This window comes from Momordica charantia, assembly GCF_013281855.1.
Source record: "Momordica charantia cultivar OHB3-1 chromosome 8 unlocalized genomic scaffold, Mcharantia_2.0 BLBB01000008.1, whole genome shotgun sequence".
NCBI classification, from domain to species: domain Eukaryota; kingdom Viridiplantae; phylum Streptophyta; class Magnoliopsida; order Cucurbitales; family Cucurbitaceae; genus Momordica; species Momordica charantia.
Genome location: NW_028275166.1, coordinates 1374987 through 1393510, shown reverse-complemented (window position 1 = coordinate 1393510; position 18524 = coordinate 1374987). Strand labels below are relative to the sequence as shown.

The 18524-nt window shown below is 32.4% G+C and overlaps 3 protein-coding genes across 3 annotated transcripts; 1 reads left to right on the top strand and 2 right to left on the bottom strand.

Annotated features, from left to right (window-relative positions):
* Positions 1 to 2526: 2526 nt before the first annotated feature.
* Positions 2527 to 3985, bottom strand: LOC148209370 (F-box protein AUF2-like). Its single transcript, XM_088127959.1, has one exon. The coding sequence runs from the start codon at positions 3738 to 3740 to the stop codon at positions 2673 to 2675; it is 1068 nt and encodes a 355-aa protein (XP_087984085.1). The 5' UTR covers positions 3741 to 3985; the 3' UTR covers positions 2527 to 2672.
* Positions 3986 to 8554: 4569 nt separating this feature from the next.
* On the top strand, positions 8555 to 9625 carry LOC111005068 (NDR1/HIN1-like protein 13). The gene has a single exon (XM_022276432.2). It carries the CDS (start codon positions 8625 to 8627, stop codon positions 9336 to 9338), a length of 714 nt encoding a protein of 237 aa, XP_022132124.1. The 5' UTR covers positions 8555 to 8624; the 3' UTR covers positions 9339 to 9625.
* Positions 9626 to 15588: 5963 nt separating this feature from the next.
* Positions 15589 to 18168, bottom strand: LOC111004945 (putative trehalose-phosphate phosphatase D). The gene is made up of 11 exons (XM_022276234.2): positions 17693 to 18168; positions 17447 to 17587; positions 17285 to 17356; positions 17093 to 17176; positions 16955 to 17011; positions 16748 to 16849; positions 16593 to 16670; positions 16424 to 16493; positions 16152 to 16222; positions 15958 to 16050; positions 15589 to 15818 (listed from the first exon to the last, which is right to left on the bottom strand). Exons 1-11 carry the CDS (start codon positions 17933 to 17935, stop codon positions 15759 to 15761), a joined length of 1071 nt encoding a protein of 356 aa, XP_022131926.1. The 5' UTR covers positions 17936 to 18168; the 3' UTR covers positions 15589 to 15758.
* Between the last annotated feature and the right edge of the window lie 356 nt (positions 18169 to 18524).

Below are 18524 nucleotides of genomic sequence, written 5' to 3'. Positions count from 1 at the left end.
TTATCCATTTTTCGAAGAGTCAAGATTGTCCCAACATAACAACACGAATTTTTCTAGCATGCTTTGTATCCTCACTCATATGCTTGCTTCCTAATAAATAACTAGGAGGCTTGACTTTAGAGTTCTTAGGGATGTGCGACCGAAAAAGAAATTGCACCATGTTGGTATAGGTAGTTGACTGTCAATTAAATCTTTTTCCTATGATCTCATGATCCCTCCCATTCTCTCATTCGTATGAAGTACTCGTTCATCCGTGTACCCCTGCTCTCTACTCGGATGAGTTTAGAGGGAAATTTAAACTTTTCATTTTGGTTATTTGTAGATGTGTCGAATAAGTTTCGTATAAGATATTTTGTTCAATGATCTTGGGATTTGGTTCGTTGAAAAATCTGAATTTGGATTAGTTTTTTAAAGTATTATTTTGATTTTGAAGGCAATTACAATTAGTTATTATATTAGATTTGATCTATTACTTCCTACTGACACGGTACAAACATCTTATTAAGTTTTAACCAATGAATGGAGAAAATTATAAAACTTTTTAAAAGAGAAGGAATACATTGAAACTCAGATTAAAAGTATAGGTGTAGAAATGTAATTTAATCTTTTTTTTTTTGGTAAATAAAAAATGAATAACTAGTAATATTAAGTTTTTAGAACATAAAATAATGGAAAAGTGAAAGGAAGCCCCCCACGAGTATTGTTTCATGATTTTAATCATTCTGTCAACTAGTTTGGTTGGGTTTAATCATCCATCCCAATATTATATTCCTATTTTTATTCTAAAAAAATTAAATTTCAAGAATGATCCTGGAGTGATTTGGAAAAAAATATAACAATTAATTAACGATTAAAATCTTAATATTCATCATGTTTCATCTTAAAACCAATTAAAAATAAAAGAAATAGCTTATATATTTATAAATCTTGTTAAGTCTTTTAATTTTTTCGATGTGAATCTTTAAACAGAAAAATACATTCATAAGGTAAAAGAATTAAGAAACAATAAGTTAAAAAGACAAAAAAAAAAAAAAAGTAAGTTTCAAAACAACAAAGACTTGAGAGAAAAAGCAAGGGAGGGAAAGGCTGCAGTTGAAATATGAAATTATTTCTCTTTTGATCAAAAAGTGAAAAACGATATTTAAGCCGCTAATTAACACATAATATTAATTAATTAAATTATATATAAAGTTTTTTAAAAATATTTGTAAGTATTCTAATCCAACCTACACATGTCTCGGACTAATCTTATGAGCTTATGAGCTTGATCCTACTAAACTATAATTAAATTATACTTAAAATTAGAAAAAACTTATAGGGTAAGAAGAAGATCTAAAAAAACAATCACGAACAAGGGGAAAACGAAGAGGAGGGAAGCTTCATCTGTATATTAAAAAGTTAAAAATTTTAATTATAAAAGTTAATACAAAATTTTATCATTTCCTATGAAAATTTATGGTTCAAACAGGATTACAGGATGACCCAACCTAACAACCCTAGGCTTTTAAGTAGGGGCCTTGCCCATCTGCCAAGTGTCACTCATATTATATCAATCTCTCCATCTTTTTTATTATTTTAATTTCTAAACTTTACCTAAAAATTTATCTTAATTCAAATTTTTTTAAAATAAAACTTATTTTAATAATACAACAAATATGAGTTAGAGATTTGCATTCGAGGTTAAAATAAATGGTTGTCTTAATTACAATGCTATGAAAGGTTGGCAACAATATAAAGACTTATATTTTAAATTTGCTTACATCGAATTTTGAGATGATATGTTTTTTATATTGCATTACAATGAAAAAAATACACAAGTCAAATTTGAAAAGACGAAATGGAAGGAAAGGGTTCATAGTATAAAGTCAAATATGGGTTTATACATTATTTATATTTTTTTTAATGCATGGGCCAATCCTAAAATTATCATATGGGATGCATAAAGATAAGGTAGGGGCACACATAATGTAATAAAGTGTAGCATAAAGAGGGGAATGTGCCCAACATATGATGCAATATTCCCCCACCTCTCTTCATTTTGCTACTAAAACCATTTAATCTAAATCAAATTGTCATTCTATAAATTCCATTTGATTTTTTTTTAAAAGTAAAACATGTAATTTATAATATCTTATAAATTATATAATATTGTAAAATAATAATTCTACAAAATTTATAACACATATGATAACATATAAATTAATATTATTTTAGATAGAACTAAATATTTAGACGGTAACCGCTACTTGTTTACACATATTCCATGTTTCTAATTTCGAATACTAAATCACTTATTAGTATGAACAGTTTCGCACTTGTTAATCTTATAAATTAAAGTTCTAATAAACATCAATTCAATATTTGGTAGGTGATAATTCTAAGGAAAGTTTGAGTTGAGTCCTTGGGCCCAAATACTGAGGCTGGGCTCTTACTGGGTCCAAAACTAATTAGAACTCAAATTTTGAAAAAGAAAATTTATGTACACACCTGCACAAGAGTCTAATTATTATAAAAATAAAGATTGTACTATTTTTAATAAATTTAAAATTATGGTAATGAAATTTCGTTGGTATTTTTCTAATTCTTCATTCATCTGATGCCCTGGCCTAAGAGTATATATATTTCAGCAATTTACAATATTATCAGAGAGAAAAAAAAAAGAAAAGGGGATCCTAAAAGGAGTTCATTTCTAACTGATACATTCTGCCCTTTTTGAGTAACGCTCCCACTGCCTCTGTGTACACACAACCTTCACCTTCCCCTTCCCCTCTGAATGCCTTTAGTGCCACATCATCGTCGTCTTTCTCCACGTCCGTGGCCCCATCCTTGCTGGCATCCACGGTGGGCCTCACCACCACCAGCGTGGCGTCCTCCAACCAGACCCCGTCCCTGAGCTCCACCCTCGGGTGGTGCCTCATCCTCACCGTCGTACCCGGGATCCTCGTTCTCGTCCGCCGCCACTCGCCTCCCTCCGCCACCTCTCCTCCGGCGCCGCTCTCTCTGGCCTTCCTCAACTCCTCCAAGCCTTCCTTCTCCATGACCACCACGCCTTCCCCTCCCCTGTCTCGCAGAATCAGGCTCTCCATCTCCAAGTGCTCCTCCACCACCTCCGTCAACACTTGGTGCCTCGCCGACGCCGTAATCAGAGTGCTAATCGTCCAGAACACCTTCGTTTTCATCCCTCCGATGAAATCGCAATCGAAATCGCCGGAGAAGCCATCCCGATCGGAGTCCCTCACCGCCCGAAAAATCAAAATCACGCAGCTCCTGAGGGCGTTTCCGAACTCGGCTCTCCACTTAACGCCCGCGAAGGTGTCGACCTTGAGATCCGGAGTGGGAAACTCGATTTGGAGGCGGTGGATCCGGAGGAAGTGGCGGAGGATCTGCGCGGGGGAGTTGTGGGATTCGGATTGGAGGAGAATGGGGGAAATCAAATGGAAGAAGGATTTGACGACGGACTTGAAGAAAGCGAGGATGAAGGAGTTATCGGGGGAATCGGAGGAGGAAATGACGCAATCGACCTTGAGAGAGAGGGAATCGGCGTGGGGAACGAGGGCATGGAAACGCTTGGAGACGGCTCCGCAACGGATCAAGGATTTGACGTCGGAGAGGGAGTTGAAGATCAGAAGAATCAGGGAATCGGGAAGCCGATCGAAGGCGTCGTCAATGGAGGAGGAAGAAGAAGAAGAAGAAGAAGAAGAAGAATGTTGTTGTTGCGGGACGGCGACGGCGACGGCCATGGGAGAGTGAAAAATGAAGGTCGTGTTGTGTGGCGTTTCCGTTTTTGGGACTTATTAACGGAAGCCCGGCCCGCTGGCCAAGTGGGAGAGAGAGAGCAAGTTGTGTTGCCGTTTGTTTGACCGTTGACCTAACCACAAGTGGGGCCCGCACCCCCGAGATGAAATATTAAAGACATTCAAATTTTATTCAAAATCAAATTATACACACATCTATATATATATATATATATATATATATAGTAGAATGCAAGAAGCGTGTATTCCAAATAATAATAATAATAAAAAATAGAAGAAGCGTAAAAAGTTTCGGTCCACGTCTGTCTTACAAAGAAAATGTCTCTTTTTGGAATGTTTTAGGAATATTAATAAAATGGACATATATATATATATATATATATATATATATATATATATATAATATTGAGTACTAATAAATGGGGTGGAGCATCTGAACTCATCTAGAAATATGGGTTAATTACCCTAAGTTCATGTTCACTTTATATTTATATATATTGAAAATCTTAACGATATACAATATTAATATTAATATGAGTGTGTCTAAAAAATAATATGAGTGATTTTTCTTTCTTTTTTCTCTTTTTATTTCAACAACAAATGAAGCAAGGGATTAAATTAAAAAAAAATATTGGACTAAAATTTATATATGTATTATTTTGTAGTTTAAACTAATTTTATGAATTTTTAAAATTTTTATTAGAGTATTTAATAATATATTATTGATATTTTCATTAATATTTTTTTTAAGAGTGAGGCTAACATTTCTATCAATATCATATTTATGTTAGTAAAATAATGTGGAGTAAAGAGGTGAACTTTAGACCTCAAGAGAAGGTATAGATGACCGTACCTTCTAACTAAAAAAAAAGTTAATGCTTGGTTAAAAAAAATAATAATAACATTATTCTTAGGAAAAACTTTAATGTTAGCACATTAATTTTCACCTGTGGGCCGAATTATTTCCAAATGAAATCAATAAATTTTATCTCAAATGGCCAAATAAGCAATATAATTAATGCTTGAAATAAAATAGCTTGCGTGGTAGATCCAAATTCAAAAAAATAAATGTACAACTGGGTGTAAAATATTTGAATTCTAGATCAAAAATTTGAAAAGTTTTTTATGATTCAAGTTTCGATTAGGCTTTTATCTCATATGAACTTTAAAAAACTCAAGTTAACCAATCCAAGACCGAGGGAATAGTAACTTTAAAAAAATCATAAAACTTTCTTATTATTTCAAAGTTTGAATTATATACAAATTCAAAGTTTCTAACCTTAGGTTTTTTTTATTATTATTATTTTTTGTTATTAAAACCATATTCAACCATTCTTAAACCAAATTGCCATTACTTGCAAAATTATCAATTTTAAAGTGGAAAAAATATTTCTGATTGTACGTGGTAAAGATTCAGACTCACGACTTTTTTGGACGGAGATAGGTAACTTAACTTATGTTTAGATTCACGGAAAAAGACTTTCTAATGGTAAAAAAAATTTTAATTTTTCAAAACTTTTTAAAAAACAACTTCCTCAATCTAAATGTTTTAAAGGTTTTATTTTTATAATTTCAAATATAAAATATTTAGCTCTGATGATCAAATCTTGTACTCGATATTATTAAAAGATTGACACCTCACTATTTTTTTTTTCTAAATCTCTAATATGTATTTGTCTCTTTTTATGGGTAAACATTTAATAGTTGTGAGGATAAAATTAGTAACTAAATATTTTTAATTAAAAATATTATATTTATTTATGATTTTTAGGTTTCCTTACCCATTGAAAATGGCTAACTGATATTTACTGTGCGCGTAAAAGTTCACACAAAAACGGGGAAAAATAAATTTTTATATTATTATTATTGTTATTTTGATGTCTAGGGAAAATAAAGTTATTCTTCTCTCTTTCTTCGGAAATTGAAGGGAAATAGAACACAATTAATGTCTTCGGTTTCTCTCTCTCTCTCTCTTTTTTTTTTTTTTTTGTTTAGAACAAAATCGGCCAATTAATGAGAAGAAGAAAGGGTCAGAATTAGCGAAAATGCAGATAATAAAAGCGGTATAATCCATATCCCTATTTTGCCCCTACAACCACATAGAGATTAAATTTGGATTATTATTTCTAGTTATAAAGAGTTTTGTTTTTTCTTATTTTTGTTACATAATATATATAGCATGACTTCTCATCGTGTACGTTGACACAATACATCGACATGATTATGTACTAGAGTCGCATAAGTTAACCACTAAGATCATCAGTGTAAATGTCGAAATTTATAGCCTAAAATGATGAAGACATTAGCGTTGTGCCGATCTAAAACACGAGAGATTTTGATGAGATAAAAAAGAAAAAAGTAAAGAAAGTTTTAGAGAATAGTTTGGCTCCTATTTTTCCATCCTCCTATTGTTGGAGAGTATCATGTTATAGGGTCTTGGTCGGAAAACCTTTCATGGAGAGTGGTCTCTAATATCTCTATATGTCACGTTAATGAGGTCGACTCCAATGAAAGGGACTCGAAATGAATATGGAGTATTGGTTAAAATTTTAATTGGAAAGTCTTAATATAGAAATTAGTCTATCATCTAATTAAATTTTATTTTTATTCTGTAAAAAATTATGTATTATAATTTGACAATTTAAGTTTATAGCATATTATTTTCAACAGATTTTTTTTCTTCAGAATATTGCTAATCCTCATTTAATCTTTCTAGTGGCATAATTGACTTCAAATACTACTACGATTTTATTTAAAAACTTCCTTCGCTGTCACTCTAATTATTAACAATATTTTATAAGTAATATATATTTTTATAATAATTTATCTTAATAAGAAATCAATTTCATTATCAAAACTTCTCTTGATATTTTATTTTAGAATAAAATGTAAACCGTTAAGGTAAGGTCAGAAAATGTATTATATTTTGATGTATTTTCATGATTAATACAATACTTTTCAAATTATCATCAAACTTTAAAAATTTCTTATCGAATAAGAAGTAATAAATTTTTAAGTGGAGATTTGTTCTATAATGGCAAAGTGAGCCAACCTAAGTAATTTTCATATGTTAGAGTATTGAATAATATGACATAAAAATCTGAAACTTTGGAGTTTGCTAGATGAAAAGTTGAGAGAGCAAGAGAGAGGGAATTAAGTCAAAATTGGTATAACCTACCAAATATATTTATATTTATAGTAGAGTTTCTTTTAACTGAATTTGAAATAGTGAAAAAAAGGAAATAAAAGGAGAAAAAATTTGAAATTTGAAAAGATTTAATTGTAAAAGAAAAGGAATGATGTAAACAAAATTTAATGGTTTTAGCCCATTAAAATTGTGAGAAATTTACGGAGCGGATTGATTATGGATTTTTTAAAAAGAATTTACATTTAAATGAAGTCTCGAAGATAATTATATATATATATATTATTAGTTTGTATTTTTAATACTATAAAATAGATTTATGAAAGATATAATATTTTATATTGTAAATTACATTTACAATTAAAATTTAAAATAAAAAAAATAATAATATAGTATCTGTATTATATGTTATATGAAAAATATGAGGCCTTATAGAATTTGGAGTCTTAGTAATCGGCTCAGTAGTCTATACCTTAGGTCAGGCTTGCTTGGATGAGTACAACTAACTCTAGGCTCAAAACCTTCCCAGATAATTTTAGGTGACATTGAGGTGTATGTGATACGAACTTCTTAGGAAATTGATGATTTATCTCTCACTAGTTCTTCAAAATTTAGGAACACTCACTAGTGAAAGTTGCATTAAATCAATTGAGATATGAACTTTCCTTGAAATCCTAGTTCTTGTGACGTCAAGAATTGATTTCTTAATCAATAGTCAAACACCCATGCTATATAGGATGATATATGTATGAATATTTTTAATTTACCACCAAAATAATTTGAAGTTGTAAAACAGCGAGGATCTCTTAGCTTAATTAACTTACAACGTTTGAATCAGCTAGTCTGATGTAGACATTCAAATGTGTACCATAAATTATAATTAGGAATATACTATTAAAAATAAACAAAGTAAAAAAATCCTAAATTAAAACCCTAAAACTGTTGAGCCTAATCCGAAGGTCACATGTCAGGCATATAAAAAAATATGTATATAGAAATACCTCTACTCTTAACATAATTTAGATGGGTAAAATTGAAAATACATCATGAAATAGCATCAAAACTTTATAAGAAGTAGAATTAATGTTGCCAATCTAATGAACTCACTACCCATGATGCAAATATGATTTTAGTAGGACTCTGTCTCCTTTGGGAGAGTTCTATTATTCTGAACTATCTTGAAGTTTCTCTTTTTGATATACATGGTCTTGACTATACTTAAGAATATCTTTACAATGTGGAGTTTGGATGACAGTCCCTCGTTAATTATTAAAACCAAAGCCCTTTCTTTGGCCAAATATACTTGGATAACACGGAACTTTCAAGGGTGCCTTGGTTGAGATTAATCAAAAATATAAAAATAATGTAACCATTGAACATTTGTCTGTGTCCCCGATGAACGTGTTGGGATATTTTTTCCCCTCCTTGCAAGGCTGACTCAATTTGAAACTTAATTAACTACACATTCCTCTCTCCCTCTTTTTCTTTCTTGTTTGAGTGAAGAAATGGTTGACCTAGTAAAAACATATAAAGTCTAATATTAAACAAAATGAATTGTAAAAGAAAGGATACATGGCATGAAAAACGGATGCTGTTTGAAAAAACCACCACTCGTTCCCTAAGCCAACGCAATCGCCCGCCCTCCTATCTCCATGCATTCCACAAACCACGACTCCCCCATTTCCCTCAATTCTTCCCCTCACCCCACCGCTCCCCATCTCTCCATGGCGGAGCGGGTCCCTTCTCCTTCTCCTCCTCCTCCTCCAGCTGATTTTTTTTTCTCCTCCGGTACCTACGTCGTTCAGGTCCCCAAAGACCAAATCTACCGCATCCCTCCCCCGGAAAACGCCCTCATTGTTGAGCGCCACCGCAACCCCTCGTCCACCTCCAACCGCCGCCCTTGCTCCTCTTGTTGTTTTCGTTTCATGCTCCCGCTCGTTGTCGTGATCCTCCTTGTTGTCCTCCTCGTCATCCTCATCCCTCATCTCCGCAAACCCAAAGCCCCCATCTTCAAAATCTCAAAATTCTCCGCTCCCAGCTCCCGCCAATTCAACATCAAACTCAAACTCAAAAACCCAAATGGAAGTGGCGCCATTTCGTTTAAACAAGGTGGCCGGGCTTCCGTGTCGTTTAAAGATCAGGACGTCGCCACTGGGAAGTTCCCGGCCGTCCGGCAGCCGCATGATTCCTCCCAAGACGTGGCCTTGGCTCTCCCAACGGCCAAATCCTTGCCCAAGGAGATCCAAAAGAGCTTCAAAAACAACAAAACTAAACGCCACGTGTCACTCACTTTATACATGAAATTATCGGCGGAAACAAAGGCTGCCCAAACGGCAACTCGGAACGACAAATTTGTTGTCGTTTGCACATTCACTGTCGACTCCTTGGCCAAGGCCTCTCGGATATTGTCTCAAGAATGTGACACACAAAGACAATAATGACCTCGCGCAAAAGGGTAAATTTGGTAAAATTACGTTAACAATTTCCATATACCAACTGCTAATGGAAATGATGATCCAATATCCACATCTTTCGTTTTTTTTCGTTTTCGTTTTCGTTTTTAAGGGCAGATTTTCTTTTTCTTTTTTTTTTTTCCTAAATGTGAACTTCTTAATTCTCTGTTGATTTATTAATTTTTAGGGTTTGCGTTTTGTAATTTGTTTGTATGATTCTTCTTGTTTTGTGCTGGAAAAATGTCACACTGATCAGTAGCTTGTGTGCCTCACATTCCTGTCTTCTTTTGCTGATTTCTTTGTCTTTCAATTTAAACCGTTAATTAATCTAACAATTACGAAAGGTTTTTTTTTTCTTTTTCTGTCAGTATTTACAGCTCAATTAAGTGCATTATGATAGGGTTGCAAATTAATGGAAATAATTAATGTGGTCGTTCTTCATTTTTAATTCGTACTAAAAATAAATTGAAACTTTGTGATATAAATGGTTGGAACTGGGAAAAAATGTCCTACTATATATAGAGGAGATAATAACCTTTTTAATTGTATTATTTGTTTCTGAGAACTTGAAACTTCGACCTTGTATAGATAAATAATTTTTTGACCAATTGATCTACGTTTGCCTATTATATTTCTATTGATTTATTTTTATGTTTATTATGATATTTTATATATTTGATGGGCGGTTTTCAAACATTTGTAAACGTATGGATAGTCCCTCGGCCCAATCAGCAAGGCCCATATTAAAGGCATTTGGGCCCTTAGCCCAATTAAACCCTTATCAAGAAGTAATTATAGATTGGGAAAGCTGCCACAAATCTATTTTTATTTTTTACATCACTTACAATATTGCGTTTGTTCTATAAATTCTAAAATTACTATACTTATCTTTTAAGTCATGTCATGCTTAGGTTGATTATCCTAAATCCTGATAAAAGTTATCCATTTCTTCCATTCTAATTCCACAACCAACCATTATACTCAGATAATTTTAACGCAACATTATATGTGGATATAATCGCCAATCAATTCTGCCTATTTATTTTATGTTCATCCGAGTAGTTAAAAGATCTTTCCATACCAACTATGTTTCGATGAAGTATCTATCACATTTTTTTAATCAACACATTATAAACTAAAAGTAATTAAATTTAAATTCATGGTGCCAAGTAAAACACATTGTATCGTACATCTAAATTCCAAACAAAGAAAACGGAGATTAGCTCAGAGGTTTGAATGTTATCTAAATCAATTCCATACTGTACGGTTGATTCGTCAATCTAATTGGCGGATACTATTTTCAAAAAATCTACCCTATAGTTCAAGTAATTATTATTTATATCTAGTTTTTTCACCATGAAGGAAAAATGAATTGAAATTGCATTTTTAGGGATGAAAAAATTGAGAGGGAACATAAGAACTAAATATTGAAGCTGGTGACTGACAGAGAATGCGACAGTAGAGAATAATGGAAGTGGGGATTCAACAGTTCAAAAGTTGAAGAAAGCGAGTTCCCCTTTGTCTTTTCAGATTTTTTTCCCTCAAAATTTCAAAAAATTATTGTCCTTTTTATTATTATTATTATTTTTTTGTATTGGTAGATATTTATTTTTGTCAAAAAGTTGAGAATATATTTTTTTTTCTTTTCCGAATACATAGTGAATAGCCTTTTAGATCCGAATCTTTTGGTTAATAGGTTAATAATTGTGCTAAAGTACGACATTTAATGATTGAAATTAAAAGTTTTATTCTTCCTGAATTTTCTTTCTTCGATTTCCAAAATGAGGGATGGTTTTATAGAGAGAAAATAAAAAGTTATATCACCATTTTAGTTATTCAAATTATGTTGCTTTCAATTACGTTTATATAAAATTTAAAAGTTTTAATTTGGTTCATATGATTTTGTTAAATCTCTCTAAATATATGTTACAAAACAAAAGATTGACAATTTTACTCATGAAAATATGTTACTTACAAAAAAAAAAAAGAAAAAAAAATTATCAATATATGAATCGAGTTGAAACCATTAAAATGGCAATTTAAATCCAAAAAAGCAAATGATATATATTTGTTTATAATTTTTAAAATAATAGTGAGATGATTTGATTAGGATGATCCTAATCAAATTAGTGGTTTCATATCTCTACAACAAATAGGGAGAGAATCATGTTCTATATAAAACACATGGAACCCATAATTTTTTTTTTTTAGAAAATCTTGAATCCACAATCTGAAAGATTTAATCTTTAATTTTGATACTTGTCAATCAACATGGAGGGCTAAGAAATTGCCACGTAAACTCTTGTTTTTGTCTTTTTACAGAAAATTGTGATACCCAAATCATAATCATTAAATTAAAGAAGATTAGACGAACTAATTAACTTACATAAACCAAAGAGATTCTTCTCCAATGATGTCTCCGAAATTGCATTTTCAGATAATAATTCTGTCTCCTACTGCCCACCCCATTCATTACCATATATTAATCTCTCTTTATTTTGGGTCATTACATTAATAATCAATGCTTAGAAATTAAGCTAATTAAATTAGTACCATATTATTGTTCTCCCTCTATGAATAACAACCTACCGCAGCAGCAGACTTGAACTTTTTTCTTTTTTAGTACAACATGTGGTGGCGGGGGATCGAATTTTCAATCCCTCATGGTTGGAAGTACATGTCAATTACGGTTAAGCTATGCTCGTTTTAGTCAAACTCAATTAATTAAAACACTTATTTCGGACCAAAACTGTGAGTTTGAATTCTCACCCTCACATGACGTTGTATTTAAAAAAATAAAATAAAATAAAAAACCTCTCCCAATAAAAAGAAAATAATAATAAATAAACCCTAAAAAGCAAATATCTCTAATTAAGATCCCTGATAACAATTCATTACTAGATATCATTTAATATCTATACTATTACTAATCTATTTTTTCTATTAGGATCATCAACAACGGTTAACTATTAAAGACCCTTCAGAATTATTTTCTAAAGTTTTATATTTCTCTTTTGTCACATCCACTCATTTCATTTAATTTTTTTATTAAAATCGCCAACAATAATTCATTATCGGAGATCATCTATAATAATTGTCACTTTTTTAGAGGTTAAAAACTAAACTTTCACCGCATCTCCATATTTTACTAGCGTTGTTTTCCTATTAGAATCACCATCAACAAGAGTTTGTTATCAAATATCATTCAGAATCATTTTCCAAAACTTATGAATTAAAATTTCAAATTCTTCATTGTCACAATCGGCTATTTCACTTATGTAATTTTTCCATCACAAACCATCTAGAATCACATTTTAAAACTTACTAAACTTTTATATTTTTCGATTGTTGTCACATCCTCCATCTCACTAGTGTCATTTTTCTACAAGAATCACTGTATATTAACTACGGTTTGTAAGACCATCCAAAATCATTCTCCAAAAGCTTTAAAAAACCATAGCTTTCAGATTATTCTTCATTTAATTACCACCTCCACCACTTTACTACTGATCTCATTTTCTAAAACTAAAATCACTAACAAACGGTCCGACGTTGTTGTTAGAGACCATTTTGAATCATACTCAAAATATAATCATATAATTACCCAGAAACATATGAAAAAAATATGTTTAATTAATACTATTCTTTCTTTCTTTATCCTCTTCAGCTCATATTATATATGGTTAAAAGTAAAAAAAGAAAAAAGAAAAACCCTAGAAAGCAAACATCTGAGGCATATGTTCCCTTGGGAAAGGTCATGTCCAGGTCACACATGCAAAATCAAAATCTAATAATATATGGCAGCAAATTAGAGGCTGAGGGGCACCCCCTCCTATCCTAGGGCATGGACCAGTTTTGGGGGCCGCCCAACCCCACACACACACACACCACAGTCTTTGTATTATTATTGAGAATCTCAATGACCCAACAAAAAACCCTTTCTTTTCTTTTTTATCTTTTTGACACATAAAATAAGGACACAGTCCCTTGGCTTGGTGGTATCCCTCCAGTGAATGTCCACACAGATATGGTACCAAAAAGCCCCACCATTTCTAATAATAATGCTGCTGCCCCCGGCCTCCTGCGCTCAACGTACATTTTTGTTTCCATACTAACATAACAAACGTAAATATCCTCGTCAATCTTAAGAAGCTCTCGACCCGAATCTGATGCTTTTAGGGCGATAATAATTAGATTTTAGGGTCTAGAGGGGAGGAATGAGTATGATTGATTGGGGGCTAATTTTCTTACAGGTAAAACTAGGGATCGGAGGGATCATATATATGGATGTTGAGTGTTATGTTTGTGCATTTTATATATAAACATAAAAGGAGATATTAGGGGGTTTTTTAATTAGAAAAAAAAAAGGAAAGAAGAAAATGTGGGTGTTTATGAGAAGGGTGAAGAAGAGAGAAGTGGAATCCAACTCCTCTTTCAACAATGATTCCCCCTTTTTGGCCAAGAAAGTAGTGGGTTTTCCTTTTCACCACCTAACCATTGAAAATAACCCCATTTCAAAAACCACCATCTTCCAATCACAAAACACCTCTACATTCCTTCATTCCTCCCCTTAAAATCTACCTCCAATCGACAGGTTTGGACTCTCTTGACGATATTGGCTTAGAATTCTTAAGTTCGAACTTTTTACTGGTTTAATATTAAAAATTCTTGATGTCTCTCAAATCCAAACCTTGGGACGGACATGGGTACCCTTGAGTATAAGGGAGCAAGGTTCCGATTCTTAGATATTAGGGAAAAAAAATCTACCACCAATGTCCCATTTCAATGGTGTAGCATATTTTTAACCAACAACCTATATAGGTCGTGGAATTGTATTCAAACAACATTTATTATATATTTCAATATTCAATCAAATGCTGTATGCGATGCTATGGGTTTGATATATATAACAAGATTATCTCATGTAATCTGGATATATATATTATAAGATATTTGTAAAAGGATATATTATCCAAAATAATGTTAACCGAGAGAGAGAGAGAGTAGTACCTTTTGGTTGTTTAATCAAGGTTTGTGAAGTGATGCCCATATCACACAATCAGTCATAATTAAGTTTAACCTTTGAGATCATAATGTGTTCAAATGCCTTCTTCTTGTCATTGATCGATGATGAAACTAACATAGATTAGTTTACTAGTTTAAAGGAATCAAGGTAAATCAAAAAGATTTAAAGAGAATGAGTTCAAACTCCATAATAGCCACTTATCTAATAATTAATTTAAATATAGTAGGATCGGATGATTTCGTGAGATTAATCTCAAGGTACGTACAAACTGGTCGGGATACCCACGGATAACAAAAAAAAATTAAACATAGAGGAAGAGAATAATGGAACTATTGATTTGACAGTCAAATGTAATTATTTCTTAAGCTTATATATTTTCCAAATGCATCATATAAAGTAGAGGGTCAATTTTTGTTTTTGGAAACTTTGAATATACGTACTTATTTACTAATTATAAGAAAATTATTATGAAATGAGTAGTTATTAAATAATTACAATTTGTTAGATATATATATATATTTGGTAGTGAAAAATAGTTTTAACTATGGGCAGTGGGGGTTGGAAATGGAAAATGGGGTGCCCCCATGGTTTTGCTTATTAATTATATTATACACAATAATGATATATATATATATATATATATATATATATTATTCATTAAATTAAACATACAAAACACAAACTAGTGTGCCCTTATGGTTTTTGTTTTAGTGTCTCAATCACCACCAATCTCTCTCTCACTTAACTTTACAACTGTGTTTCACATTTTCTCTCTCTACATTATTGAGAATTTTGTATTTTTAATTAATGGGATGTTATGGGACATGCAAGAGCTACGTGCTAAAATCTCCTATTCAAGTTACGACTTTTTTTAGATAGATATCTTAACCACTTGAATTATGTTCGGTTTGGGAAGTTACGACATTCATGAATAAGGAAAACACTTCCATTAAGTTTTTAATGAACGGAAAGAATAATGCATAAAGGAAGAGAAACAATGTTTTATTTTACATTCAAATTTTTAGCATTGTACAACGATTAATTTTTTAAATTGTTGCTTTTGTTTGTCGTCTTGTCTTGTTTTGTTTATGCATGGATTTAAATATGTGAGAGTAATAATATATTAAAGATGATCGAAAATAAGAGATTATATTTATGTTAGAATATGTAATTGTTTAGAAGAGATAAATGAGTTAGGGTAAAAAGGGATTCCAAAATAATTATGAGAGTGTTGAATTGTCTCTCATAAAAATTAGGCATTGATATTTAATAATGGGCATAAAATTACATAAACATAAAATAGAGAATTAATTTGAAAAATAAAATATAATCCACTCTTTGAGTGAATTAAAATCCTTAAATCACTCTCTTCTTTCTTCCTATTTTGTTAATCCCATTGATCTTTTCCACTCTACCAGACGGCATAGAAACTCCTCCACCTGCACCACCAACACACAATATTTTTAAATCCTAAACCCTAAAAATTAAGTACAATGATCACAAAATAATAATAATAATAATAATAATAATAATAATTAATAATAAAAGAAAAAAACATTTTTTTTCTTTTGTTGTTACCTCGGATGGTTCTTGCAATGAATAAGAAGCAGAAGTTTCTTTTGGGAACTTTGAGACAAGGATTCCAAACCCTAATCCTTTGCTCTGCAAAACCTGTTCGTAATCTTAAACTAATTAATAAATATATAATCCTATATTACATAATACAAATTAAATAGATAATACTAACTCTCTTTTTTTTTCTTTTTCGATACCTTGAATGCGTCCTCGTCGGTTCGATCGTCGCCAATATAAACAGGCAGAACATCACTAGAATTTGCAAACCCTAAACAAAATTTTAATGAAGGAGAAGCTAAGGTCATTTCATTTGAAAAAGAATTGAATCACTAACCCTTATTTTTTTCAATAATTTTTTAATAGTGATAGACCACACATCATTTTTAATACGATATTAACAAAACAAACAGTGAATAGAAAGAATATCCATACTCTCATAGTACCAAAAATTTTCAAGTTGATCAATTACCTAAGGACTCGAGCAAGAATTCGAGAGCTTTGCCCTTGTCCCATTTGATGGCAGGACGAATCTCTAACACCTATTCATTATTTTGTCTACTTAGTCACCCACATGAAAATAACAATAAAAGTAAAAAAGTACAAGTTCTAACACGTGCGAGAGAGATTATTTTATATACCTTTCTTCCGATAGTGAGGATCAATTCGGGATACTGATTAACCACGGATTCAACTTGGTCGGCTAATGCACCCCATCTCTGCAATTTTAATCCTTCAATTATATTTCATTTGTGGGCTGTTTTTTAAATTTAAAAAGAAGAAGAAAAATGGTTACTTTTTCATCGACGCAGCGAAAATGAACAGATAGACAGAACTTGTTGTTTTCCACTTTAGCTCCTGTAATCGACTTTGTTATATCTGACAAAGTTTTATGTACCTGAAATTCATAACCAAATTATCTCAATTTTCAATTCAAAGTTGAAACTCCATATTTTTTCCATGTGGGATTTACTTTTTCCCCAACACAACAGCAAAAACAAACCTCGTCAATCATGGGTAGCAGCTCACTTGCCGGTTGGAAAAGCACTGCTTCATTTCCCTTCAAAAAACACACACAAAATTTAATCATTCACTCATAAAACCAAAAGAAAAAAAAGTTAAAAACCGATTCCCTCCTTACTTTATGGCCTTGTGTTGGGCCTTGTATGTCCATGCCATGGCTCCCTGCATAGAACAATTCTGCTAATTTTACGAAATCATAAACCTGTAATGGAAAAAAAAAACAGGGTTCTGTTGAGTTTTGTAAAATATATTGAATGTGGGTTTCTTAATAATCATAGTTTATATTGTTTTGAAACTAATTAATACGTACCTTGTCTCTACACCTTCCGCTGACTATGGCGGTTGGAAAACATGACGCAACATTTCTTACAGCTGCTCTCATCTGATTCCAAAAAAAATGTCAAAATCATAAAGTTTAGGCTTGTTTTCTCACAATTTCTTGGTTGTTTTGGTTTTGGAATTTGAAAGGAACCTCATTAGTGATGAATGCTCGATCGGGATCTTCGACGATTGGGGAAAGAGTGCCATCGTAGTCCAAAAACATGACTATTTGTTTGCCTTTGGAGGCGGTTGTAATTTGGTCGAACATGTTGAGTGCAGACGGAAGCTGGAGCTACAAACACAACAATGCACAGAACACAGAAAGAAATTGTGATCAACATTGAAAAGTAAAACAAACCAGGCATTTAATTGAATTGAACCGGATCAAAAAGCTTACGATCCAAGAGGGTTTGGATTGGGGGAGAGAAATGGGAGAGTTGAGACGAGTCGGGGAAGAAGCCCTCATGGAATCAACAGAGCAGGCAATGGCTCTGCCTCTGCCATTGCCATTGCCATTTTCGCTTCTCTTCAAAAGCTTCTTCCGAGACATGTTGGCCATGAGGCCGGCGAGGTGGGCGACAGTGAAGGCCACGCCGATACGCGATTTGGCGTCCGGAACAGCGGGCTTCTGGTTGGTCATTTGGGGGTTCCAAGTTCCAACAAAACAGAGCAAAAACAGAGGATTTTGATTTTGGTTTTGCTGTTGGTTTTGAAGAAATTAATGTAACTGTGTGGGTTTGAGATTGTGAAGAAGAAGAAGAATAAATGAAAGGGGAGTGGAGAAGAAGGGATTGGAGAGGTCAATTTATAAGTGAGCTTCAGTTCACTTCAGTAATGGAGAAACACAATCTCTCTCTCTCTCTCTCTCTCTCTCTCTCTCTCTCTCTCTCTGCTTTTACTCTCTCAACCCCACCGCACCAAATTTTATTCTCTCCTCTTTTATAATCCAATCCCACAATTCTCAATTTTTCTTTTAATTACCTCTCTTTAATTCTTGTTTTCTAGCGATTGGGTTTGCTGGGCCCACCTTGAAAAAGTAATTAATTTTGTTGATGGGCGTGTTACATTTGGATGCAGTGGATCGAAGTATGGTATTGAAGAGATCCGTGTAACATTGTTGAATTTTATGACCCTAGAATCATATATATAAGTCAATAAGATAATGGAATCAAAATAGAAAATTTATGTCCTAGAAACAAAACGATTTTCAACACTATTACATATTCGTA